General features: G+C 40.8%; 1 protein-coding gene across 14 annotated transcripts in view; it reads left to right on the top strand.

The window, feature by feature from the left end:
* The window catches only part of gramd1bb (GRAM domain containing 1Bb), a 169669-nt gene that overhangs the window by 137596 nt on the left and 19338 nt on the right, over positions 1–12735 (top strand). For 9 of the 14 annotated variants that reach the window (XM_036149450.1, XM_036149455.1, XM_036149463.1 and 6 more), the window contains 3 exons: positions 21–44; positions 4749–4769; positions 7790–7813. In XM_036149450.1, the coding sequence (XP_036005343.1) occupies positions 21–44; positions 4749–4769; positions 7790–7813 (69 nt within the window). Of the gene's footprint in view, positions 1–20; positions 45–4748; positions 4770–7789; positions 7814–10850; positions 12190–12735 lie in introns of those variants that run through there. The other 5 variants (XM_036149452.1, XM_036149453.1, XM_036149454.1 and 2 more) reach the window with 3 other exon arrangements.

The raw sequence follows: 12735 nt of genomic DNA on the forward strand, positions 1-12735 counted from the left end.
TCTCTGTAATTTCCTTTCAGTATGACAGACTTAATCTGATTAAAGTAAGGATTTCTTCTTTATTCACCTGACCTGCTGGCAAACCCTGCTGTCCCTTTAATAAATCCATCAGCCCGACTCCTCCTTTGTAGTGTAGTTGTGCCTATAAAGACTTCCCTTTGACAGTGTTCCTCCCTCCTGTCTTTTGCAGTGCTTCCTATCTCCTAAATTAAATATTGCGCCTGCGTTCAGTTTCAAATGTAACACAGCAGAAATAGCATTAGCTCACTGTAGTCGTCCAGTTTTCTACCAATTCAATTCAATTCAATTTTATTTATATAACGCCAAATCATGAAACATGTCATCTGAAGGCACTTTACAAAATCAAGTTCAATCATATTATACAGATTGGGTCAGATTATACAGATTGGTCAAAAATGTCCTATATAAGGGAACCAGTTGATTGCATCAAAGTCCCGACAAGCAGCACTCACTCCTGGGGAACCGTAGAGCCACAGGGAGAGTCGTCTGCATTGTACATGGCTTTGCTGCAATCCCTCATACTGAGCAAGCATGAAGCGACAGTGGGAAGAAAAACTCCCCATTAACGGGAAGGAAAACCTCCGGCAGAACCGGGCTCAGTATGAACGGTCATCTGCCTCGACCGACAGGGTTAGAGAAGACAGAGCAGAGACACAACAAGAGAGACAAAAAAGCACAGAAGCACACATTGATCTAGTAATCTGTTCTACATTAGATGGTAGTAGCGGCTGAGCCGTCTTCTCTGGATGATGTCACAGTTAACAGAACGCCAGACCAGGTGTACCTACTATGAAGAAAAAGAGAGAGAGCAAAAAGTTAAAAGCTGAAATGACGACAGTCATTTCAATGTAATACAATGCAAAACTGGAGAACAGTAGAAATCAGTAGAGTGAGAAAATTAGACCCTGATGTCCTCCAGCAGCCTAAGCCTATCACAGCACAACTATAGAGATAGCTCAGGGTATGAGCCACTCTAACTATAAGCTTTGTCAAAAAGGAAAGTTTTAAGCTTAGTCTTAAAAGTAGATAGGGTGTCTGCCTCACGGACCAAAACTGGGAGTTGGTTCCACAGGAGAGGAGCCTGATAGCTAAAGGATCTGCCTCCCATTCTACTTTTAGAGACTCTAGGAACCACCAGCAGACCTGCAGTCTGAGAGCGAAGTGCTCTGTTAGGAACATACGGGGTAATCAGAGCTCTGATATATGATGGAGCTTGATTATTAAGGGCATACCACATTTATGAAGGCAACTTAACCCTGCTCTAAAAAGGTCAGTATAGGATAACATGCTGATTAGGATAGGGACTACTTTTTGCCGTTTTTCTTGTTTGTGTTAGGATATTTCTGTTTTACAGTTTTGGATGTACACACCTGCAGGGTTTCCTCTACAGTTTTCTCTCTTCTTGTGGATTCCTTCCACAATAAGAAAGTTTGACAGGACGCCACAGCCGTCCCCAGATAAAGCTCCCAAATTTTACGAGCTGAGCAGGAAAGGTTGGGCACTAGACAGAATAAATTTCAGTTGAATTTCAAAATAAAATCACCCTACCAACTTACGCTAACTTGACTAGTGCAAACCAAACGGCAAAACAGAAACACGAGGAAACAGAGGGGCATTTGGAGAATGAAGTGGGATATTTATACGCGCGGATAACGAGTTTTGCCCAAAAAAACGAAAATCAAAGCTATTTTTCAATAATTTATCAGGGATAGCAACAGAAAGGACCACATTATATTCTCACGAGCGCCCTTTCCGCAGCCGGAGCCGCAACTGGCCACTGTTTCCCTGGGAGCAGTGTGAGTCGGGGTATGCGGCAAACCGGAACTGGATCAGGACCACAAACCGTAGTCAGTGTGAGCCCCGGTTTACAGAGGACAGAGATAAACCAGACTGTAGCCAAAACCAAGTCTGAATTTGTTCATGTTTACGCATAAGCCGGTGTTTGCACTGCTGCACAGCCAGCTGCTACAGGAAGTTAGCAAGAGAGCATTTAAATGAGTCAGCACTTTAACAGTAAGGCAAACACGAATGATTAACCAAACCATTTTGGGTCCTAATTTCAAATTTTCTTTGAAGTCTTATCTGCTGATACCAAGTTTGACTGATTTCCATTTGGTTTTCTAAAGACTCACAAATTAATTATAGGTTCTTTGATAGTGGAACTAGTTTTGGAATTAACTAAAGTAATAACAGGATTAACCCTACATGTGTATCCAAGGGTATGTCCCTAACCTTTGTGAGTTCTTTATTAAAATCAAAATGTGTATTAAAGCGCAAGCTGTTAGTGTGTTTATATTGTAAAGCAAAAATCCACAGTTTTAATACATGGAATGAATGGGGGGGGGCGGGATTTTCAATATTTGACCTCCCAACAGCCATTGAAAGCCGATCAAGGGAAGATTTGTGGTTTTTCAGTCTCTGGGCACTTGATTGGTGCATTTCTAGCAAAAGACCCACAGGACTGTTTCGAATCTATTCATTAATTTGTTCCTTGGAGGCCATTTGGGCCACTAATTATTGTTGTGAATGGATTTATTAGTGTCCATCATTTGTGGTGTCTCCTAAAGGAGCTGTGTTTATGTTGGTAGTTAATGACATTGTAATTAAAGTTTGTTTGGCATAGGGTCATAAAACACCACAGAGTTTACAGCATTGGCAAGTCTGCAAAACACCGAGATGGTACCTTTGCCTTCTGGTGGAAACTGGAGGTCATAATTCCAAATGTTATATGCTCACAGACATTTTATACCACAAAAGGGATGGATAATTATTATATTGTTTCTCATAATAACACAAAATATATAGTCAGAATAATTATTTTTCACCACAATGCCTAACTACCTGATGATGTTTGCAACCCCCAAAAAAAAGGTCTGACAGTAAGATTTTGATTGTTGCAGCTGCTGTTTGTACCGTTCCCTGAGAGCATCACTAGAAACAACCGTATTTAGTTAACATGATTGATTGCAATCAGCGTGTAATGTTTAGCTATATAATCGCACTACTTAATGAACTGGTGTTGGGAAATAGGTAATTTGATAATAAGTAAGTTTTACTTTTTACCAGTATTTCTGTAAGAATTGACAGATATAGAGCCAGAAAGTCTATGAAGATTTTTTTATTTTTATTTTTTGCAATGTTTTTTGACATCATATTTGTCGTGGAAATAACCATCACAAAATAAAGCTGAGTAAAAATCCACACCCATTCCTACTGTAAAGATATTCTCGGTCAATGCGTTGCATTAAATGCAAAGAAAGACGATGTTATTGACTTGTTTTGCCAATAAAGTTATCTTTGTCAGTTGCCATAACAATTGCCAAATCCCAATGGCTTTCTTTCTCAAATAGCTAATGCACAGGAGGAATGAGCAGAAAGCTGACTTTTATTGCAATGCTTTTGTTTGACAACAATCACCCTAAAAAATCCATTTTATGGAGTTTATTTTCCTCTATTTAATAGGAGATATGTTTGTCCCTTTCATTTACATACAACGTAACTTGCATGCAAATCTTCTCCCTGCAGTGGCCTCCAAGTATTTCCACACTCATGCCTCTGTCACCTTCAAATCAGATTAGCCCACATTAGCCCAGCGATCGTCACAGTTAGGCCCCAGGCCTGAGGCTGCAGCTCACTGCGTCTGACAGCATGAACAGAAAATATCCAAAAGCTTCATCTCAACTGTTCTTTCTGCAGGGGGTTGTGCTTATTTTAATTCGCAATGAAAGACAGATGAAAATATTCAACATCAGTTCAGTTTAAAATGTTTTACACACTGTAGAGTGTCATTTTCATCCTGTTGCAAAAGTTCCAACTATAGTTTGACATACATGTTTCTGTAGCTGAGGAAAACTTTCTTTTTCCTGAGTTGAGCACAGTTTGGAGAGGAAAAACACAGTTACCAGTCCCATGCAAACTTTCATTCTTTCCCCCTCCCTTCCACTCCCCATGTACGGTCCTCTCCATGCTTTATTCCCACCATGATCAACTGCATGTTTTTTTTTCTATTGGATATTTGTTTGTTGCTGCACCTTGTAACTAACAGTTCATTGTAGGAGATCTCTCTGCTGCCCTCTACTGTTAGAAAACTATAACAAACTGAAAGGTTGGGAGATTTAAGTATAAATGACTGGCAGCTGAGGTGATGGCATCTTTCTTAAAGTCAGAGAACATAAATTATAATCTATGTAAAATTACGTTTTGTAAAATAACTTTTTGTAAAATTACTTTTTGTAAAATTACTACATAAATGTAAAATTATAATAATTATACATTTATGTAGTACAATGCCATGTGATATCTTAAGCCTCCAAAGCTGTTATGAGAAAATAAACATCTTCACGTTTTTGAAAAATAGATTTTTCTTTTTAATATTCGTAAGTGAGATTTTCACAAATGCAAACTAACACACACACACACACACACACACACACACACACAAGATATGCATATCAGTACACGAATTTGAAAAAACAAGCATAATTCTATTGCACGCTTAAGAGATTTTTGAAATGAAACTCTATTTGATTTATCTTATACATTATAGTTAGCAAATCTACCCTACTTATTAAAAGACAGTGTTCTGTCACACATCTGTTTTTTAAGTGAACTTAAGTAAATCTTTGGTTTGCCATAAATGATGTCCTCTGCTGGGAACTGGGATGAAATGAATGATGAATTTTAACTAATCGACCTTAAATCCTTCCTCTTTTTTTCTCTCTCCACAGAAGAGCCAAAGCTGGTACAATGTAAGTCATCTCTTGTTTCTTTAGTACACTTTCTACGTACGTGTGTTCATCGTTTAAGGTGTGTGCTTGTGTGAGTGTATTTGCGTCATGCATGTGGAGGAGTGTCCTTTATGAGGATGAGAGGTTGTTGTCCTTAGTCCTGTTTAAGCAACAAACTACTACTGGCTTACTTGTCCTGAAGACGGGGATTAACATGGCTTTAAAATAAGCAACAGATGGCCTTTTAATGCAGGGTAGCCAGAACATGGAAAGGCTATCGGAACAAGGTAACATAAACACAACAGTTAATTTTTTTTACCCTACCTTTTCCTCTTGAATAACAGAATGGATTTAATTAAAACGTTGTTGCTGTTTTATCCGTGTTTCCTTTTTGCACCACTAGGTGGTGTGCTAAAGCTAGTTTTGAAACCTCCTCTGGTCATCCACTGAACTGCCACTTTTACAGGTTAGCAGTTAGAAAACTCCTTTATTGTCCCAAAGTGGGGGGAATTCAGGTGTATCAGCAGCAAAGAGCAAATTTCCAACATGAGAACAAAATACTGCGCAGTTATTAAATAAAGAAGTGTGCAAGTGTGTAGGGTGATTTTAATAAATGTGCAAAATCTCTATATATGCATGAGAAACACCTACAGACTATTTACAACAAGACTGTGGAAAATAAAAGCAGAGGTGGTAAATACTGAATTTGTTGGGAGCAGTGATGTTTATAAAGTTTGACAGCTGCGGGGAGGAAAGTTCCGCGATAACGCTCCTTTGTGCAGTTACGATGCATTTAGGATGCATTTAAGAAGCCTGAAGGATTACAGGCGTTTTCACGGCTGTAATTTTGAAAGGATGACCGTTACGAAAGTAAAGACAACATGCAGAACAGGAGTGAGATCGATTAACTTACGTTCTGTCAGTGTTACAGTGCTTCGCAAAAGTGTTCACGCCTCTCACAACTTTTTTGGCATTTTGTCTTGTTACAGCCCCAAACTTTAACACATTTAAGTGAAGACCTGCACAAGGTAGTGCCTTATTGGGAAATGGAAGGAAGATGCAAGGGCATGGATTTTGATTTTTTTTTTTACAAATACGAGTCTGAAAACGGCAGAGTGCGTTTGTGTTTAGCCCCTTTACTCTTGTACCCCTGAATAAATCCAGGGCTAATCAGTGAACAGACTCCACGTGTGTGTAATTTATCTCCGGTTAAAAGCAGCTGTTCTGCGACAGCCACAGAGGTTTGTGAGAGAAAATCTTGAGAACAGAACAGCATCATGAAGAAGAGCAAGGAATGCAGCAGACAGCAGGGTGGGGTTTCAAAAACAGAACCCACTGCTTTGAACAGCTCATAAAGCTCAGTTCAATTTATCATTTGAAACTGGAAACAGTGTGGTGCAATTCAAGCCTACCTCTCTGTTCCACCAAACCTGAATCAGTGATTGTAAGACCTTCTCAGCGGCTATCAAGGGCTGCAGAGCCTGTGAATCACCCATTTATTTAAGTCAGATGTGTAGAGGCAGGGAAACAACTAAAACATGCAGGACAATGGGCCAGGCGAGCAGAGGATTAATTAGGAACAGCCCAGAGGGCCATGGGAATTCTGCAGAAGCTGCAGAGATCCACAGCCCAGGTGGGAAAACTATTAGAAGTGACCTCCACAAACTCATTTAAAGATTCTATAATCATGCTTGTTTTAAGCTTTCCGAAGTCAATTATAGGCGTATACGTGTTGAAATGTTGCCTTTGGCACCACAGAGTAATAATTTGCTATGAAATATCAATATCAATATTTTGTGCTACTTTTCCAACACAGAAGAAAGACGCTTGCTTTCACCGCAGCGCCGCCTCTCCCCATGTGGGGTCACCCTAGAGCCGGCGCGGCGCAAAAAAGCAGTTGTTGTTGCTGTGCAGATTAGGTGCTGAAAGAGCCGCTTCGTCTCAACTTTGAGCAGAAATGACCGCGCTGTGGCTCACAACACCGCTCGTTGGGCGTGTTGGTAACTGGGCAGGGGCAGGATGCTCAAGGTAGTGCTTCCTGGTGGGGCGCGAGTAATGACAGCTGTACGTAGACCGGACCTGGCCGCTCGCTTTCTAAGACAGGAAGGAGCTGCTGCTCAGAGGGCTGAATTCACAAGGACTACTCAGACATGCACAAATCAAGCAAAATGCCACTTTGGGCATGATTTTGAGGAAGGAATAGCATCATAACATAATGAAAAGCTCAAAAAAGTAGATTTTTAATGATATAGGTCCTTTAAAGAGTGACAAGAAGCAGACCATTGTTCAAGCCATAAGTAGTTCCATTTAAGTTTTGCGACAAGCACTATAGGAAATACATTAGATACGTTGAAGAAGGTGCTCTGGTCAGACTATAGCCCAGTTAAACTTGTTGTCACCTGCATGCAAAATGCTGTGTGTGGTGGAAAGAAAATGCTGCCTATTATCCTCAACAGCATCCCCACCAGGACATGTGGTGGTGGCAGCATCATGCTGTGGGGATGCTTTTCTTCAGCAGGGACAGAAAAGCTTTTCAGAGTTGAGGGGATGGTGGATGGTGGATGGAGCTAAAAAAGAAAAGAAAAAACAGGGGATCATTGAAGGAAAAGCTTTTTACTTTTGAGCAGGTCAGTGACTCACAACATACAACCAGGGCTACAATGAAACGTTTTAGATGAAAGTCTGTTTGTGAGGTAGAATGGCTTAAAGTGCAGATCTAGATCAAACTGGAGGGGTGCCTCATGCTCTGGATTTTAGTTGTACCCCCCAAAAAAAATTTATCCATGTGGCAATTTCCCTAGACTTCACAACTATCCACTACTTTGTGTTGGTCTGTCATGTAATTTCCCAATAAAATAAATCGTTTGGCTGTTAAGGTCGTTGTAATGTGAGAAAATGTGTTGAAGGGGGTGAATGCTTTTGCAGGGCAATATAAGTCATTCTTTGTCCAGGAGTGTTCTTACTGCAATTTTTTCCCCATTTTTTATTTATTTTTTTATTTTTTTTATTCCCTGTGTGTACATTCTTCCCCTCTCTCCCAGCATGAAAGACAGCACATCATGAGAGTAAGCATGACTTGTATTCTTGTGCAACCCAGATATCTTTCTCTGTCTCTAGCTTTTCAGCTGAGGGGAACCGTCATATCCCTCCTTCCTGTTTCTCATTCCACTAAGTTCTCTCAGTGTTGTTATCGCCCACTGCAAGCCACAGTTAAGAGGAAGTGATTGGGATGTTTTGGAAAAGACACATTTAAACAATTTCACAACAAAAGCTACGTCAATTGTTCTACTTCTTCTATGGTTATATGTGTCAAATTGATGTGTTTTTTTTATATTCTCTTTGACTCACTGAGCAAACCTCTTTTTGTGGCATGCAACAAGTGGCAACAAACACACTGTACTAAACAATCCGCTGCACTAATCAATTTGGGAAATTACTGGAAGGGTTAAGGCGAGCAACTGGAAAATATATAGACATACACACACAGACTCACTCGATAAATTAGAATATGCGTTTCGTCAGATTACAAGCACCTTTTGAAAATAGCCACCTTTAAACAGATATTAAACATACTTTTGATTAAGCCCACATTTCTGTATTAAAAATGTTTTTATTGGTGGTGTGGTGTAATATTCTAAGATCAAAAGTTTGCTTATTGTAGCTGTAAGTGGAAAATCGTGATAATTAACACAAATAAAGACTTGAAAACATCAGTCTGTGTGTAATTACTCCATGTAATGTGTCTCACTTAGTGAATTGAGTCACTGGAATAAATTAACCATTCGATAGTGTTAAAATTTGTTGACCATATATATATATATATGTATATATATATATATATATATATATATATATATATATATATATATATATATATATATATATATATATATATATATATATATATGTATGTGTATGTATAGAAAGTTTTATCACTATTACCAAACCAATAAAAAACCTCCCTCTTTTCCTTTTTTACTCCTACTTGCAAAAGAAAACCATAACCACTCACAATTTAGAGTAGATCTTGCTAACATCTAAGCCGCACAACCTCTAACATTGCACTGCTACTAGTGTTAGCTCAAAATTCTCACACCATAAACTACTGTGGCTAAGCATCTTATTCAAAAAGAAAGCGGCGCTAATGATATGTATGTTGGCTCAAACACACCAATCACAACAAAAGCAAATTTGTTGTGATTGAGTGCAAAATTTGTCAAATTTGCACTCATTTGTTGTGTCAGGTATCCGTTTCCCTGACTTTACAATCTATCGATACATAACCTTTTACCATAAACACAGGCAGAGGTGAAAGAGAAAAGTTAAAAAATGTTTCCTAACAGATAGAGCTCTCAGGTACTCCTCAAAACTGCAAGGAAAATATCTAGTTGTGTCAAGGGGACTGATGTTTTCGGCTGTATTCCTAAATCAATTAACTGATGTAGACATTGATTTATTCCACTACCACTGATAGTATCAGTGCAATCACTCGTCCTTCTAATGTAGTCACTACTTACAGAAATTAAAACAGATGTGTTTATTGTTATATACTGTTTATTTATTAAAAAAAGGGGGGAAACCTGCTTTCTTGACCACCAACATATTTAACATTTTCCCTTAATATCAAATTGGGTTCTTAGTATCCATCTCAAAAAGAACAGTGTCCAATATGCTTTTTCAATCCTTTGAAGGTATTGAGAACAAGAACCAACTGTGGCAGGCTGTTCTTTGTCTCTCCTAATCTTGTTTAATGAAGAAATTGTCCTTTTCAGTTATACTGCATTTAATTTATTCAATTATTCTCTAATCCTAGGACCTAGTATTCAATAAAATAGCAAAAATAGGATTTCTCACATAGTTTTCAGTATTTATTTGTATATCAGCCACTCGTCATTTGAAAATGGGATTTAGCAGAGTCAAGTCTTAGGTATATCCTCGCATACCAGCTGTCTTGAGAGAATTTGGGCAGGAGGAACGTCACTTTAAATTTTATCGCTTCACTTGAAGCAGACGGGATTCACTGCAGTTCTACAGTGGATGTCGCTCCAGATAAAATCTGTCTGTATTCAACCGTTGGTAATAGAAGAAGATTGTGCTGTTTAATTATTCCTTATATCTTTATATTCAACCATGTGTATGGTTCTAAAATCAAACAGATTTTTTTACATCCTGATCTTCACATTTTAGCGCCAATTTGCGGCACACACAGTGACGTGTAAATATGGGGATCTACTCGACTGAAACGAGTGATTATCGCGTCCATGTTTCGTTTCAATCCAAAAGAAAATCTGAGCGCAGAGCTGAAAATGATAATTTTGGTAATGCTAACTGACCTTAAACAGGAATCTTTTAGTCTAATTTAACATCAGACAGTGATTAAAAACATCCATTTGTCTTTTGATGCAGTTAATGTATATACCCTTTTTCAACTTCTACCACGTCCCTGGAGGCTTTGTCTCTAAATCTATCACTGATGCACCTTATATGCATGTCAGCCTGTGTGTGCATGCTTGCAAGTGCACCACTTTTCAGCATTAATGGCCTCCGCGATCACGTTTACCCTTAGGATAAAAAAGAAATTCGACCATCACCCCATTTTTCTCTTCTAAAAGTGCTTGTTTGTTTGCTTTGCATCTACACGTGTTTGTTGCAGTGCTCCCTTGGTAACCAGGATGTTAGCGCCAAGAGGGCAAACACCAACAAGCAGTAAAACAAGTGAGAAATGAACTCATTATTGAAAGCCGTTCCTATTTGCATTAATAAAATCAAACGACCTTCTTCACTCTGACTAAAACACACCCCCATATTGCAATGGGATGAGCACACGATCCTCCAGTACACGCCCTGGGTTTCAGTACCAGTCTCCTGCATCTCCGGCTGTTTGTTCAGGAGGTTAATAATAAACCAGATCAATACACGCTATGTATCTGCGGGCATACGTCATCCCTCGGCTGATACTGCCACCTGAATTCTGGACGCCACATCAGTCACAATGGCTCCTTTCTTTGAAGTGTTTTTAGAAAGGAGAGGAAAAGAAATCATGAGAACTCAAGCGGCATCACAGTTGATTTCAAGAAAGAAAAAAAATCCTCACTTCCAAATCAGCTAAAGCAAAGAGGTTTAAGCAGGTTTGCAACTTTGAATCTTGTGTTTTATACGTCACATTGCCCCCTTGAATGTTGCCGCTAACAACAAACCAAGTGTGCAGATGTGGGTCATACGTGTGGCTCGTCCAGAAGAAGGCACAGGAATTTGAAGTGGATGCTTTTTGTTCTTTCTGGAATCACCTCTGAGACCTACCGAGCCATTCAATACCTTCCTGTTTGCTGAAACGTTTTGAATTCAGAACGGTTTGGGGGGGCATGCTGATGGGTTGTTTTGAAGGGGTGCAAAAATAGAAACGGTGAGCTCCCTAGATCTTCTCAGAGGGGGTATCAGGTATCAGGAGAACGGGGAATGTTCTCAGTTCCAAGGCAGGAAGAAGCGCTTTTATGCCCCCCTGCTGCCTTCGGCTTTGGTTCGAACCAAAGTGGCTTCGCGTCTGTGTACAGTACTTTAAAAAAAGCTCGGCTTCACAGGGGGGTTACGACCCCTGGCCGGGCCCTGCGATGATTGATGTGGTTGTTTTGCACGTGGAGGTAACTGTAGGCCACGCTCGCATCTGTTCTCAGTAACTCAGCCACTCGGAGCGGACACCAAAACGGACTCGACACATACCATAACGGCCAGAAAACGGGTTTCTGTCCTCTCAGCGTGTCCAGCTGAGTCTCCTCCTGGACGAAACCTCACCACAAAGTAAACTTTCATCATTCTTTGGGGCTTGTAAACAGAGTGATTACAGAGCACTCAAACCTGGACAGTGCCCCACACACACACACACACATACACGCACACACACGTGCTCTCCTCACACACTTACTTGGGAGAGTAGGCAGGAAAAAAAAAAAAAGGAAAACGCTCACGGCATGATAATAAAGGACTTGTTGGCCGGGGTAACTAGAGGGCAACGGCCATAACTCCTCTCCCTGTGTGTGTGAAAGGAAGCGGCAGAGCTCTGCAGAACCACTGAGCAATACGCGGATCATGTGGCTTGAGCTCTGAGCGTCCACCGCTCGGTGCTGAAAGGAGTCGGTACCAGAAGGAAAAGCAGGGGGGGGGGGGGAGGAGGAGGGCGCGGACACCCCTGGCTTTTACCGCTGTGACTGACAGAGCAGACCCACAACTTTGTTGCGTGCAGACGGCCAGAACAACTAAGCTGGCGATGAACGCGGAGCAGGATGAGGAGGGTACGATGTCGGAGTGGGAGGCCGTGCTGGAGCTGGATGAGGCGCTGGCTGGGTGGCTCCTGCAGGGTCCGGCCAGAGGGGAGTGGGGCTGGGAGTGGGGCTGGGCTGCGTCGAACCTCCAGGACCCAGACTGGGACAATGAGGATATTCCTGCCGTAAGTTGGCCCCCCCCTGACTTGTACACGACAAGCAGAAATGTAATTTTAATTCTTCCTTTTAGCTTTAGTTACTGAAGCTCTAACCGGACAGAGTCAAAGGCGATAAAAGCCAGCAAACAAGCTTTGTCTTTCCTGCTGCAAGCACAGCTCTGTGTACTAATTCCCAGGCACTAAATAAAAGCACTGCTTTGCTTATGAGTCATATCTGCTGGAATCCTGCTGGAGCTCAGAGGTCTGTTGTTAATAGAGATCATCAGGTTGCTGTGTGGCCGGGCCTGATATTCCAGCTGTGTTACAAGTGTTTCGGTTGTTTTTAAGAGCTGCAGTGCGGAAAAGGTGGTGGACGCAGTTTGTTAGACAGCCATCACTCCCACTGTTAAAGCAGTGGTTTTCATTAGCGCCCTTTTCTCAAACCTGAAGCAGCAGAAGATACGACAAACTCTGCTTCCTTTTAGACTAAAAGGGCATGAACAACCCTTTGGTTTATTTATTTATTTCTCTTGTCTGAGTAAACCTCTCCTCGCTCCATTGTCAGCGATGGTT

Source organism: Fundulus heteroclitus, chromosome 18, assembly GCF_011125445.2.
Source record: "Fundulus heteroclitus isolate FHET01 chromosome 18, MU-UCD_Fhet_4.1, whole genome shotgun sequence".
In the NCBI taxonomy this organism is placed as follows: Eukaryota; Metazoa; Chordata; class Actinopteri; order Cyprinodontiformes; family Fundulidae; genus Fundulus; species Fundulus heteroclitus.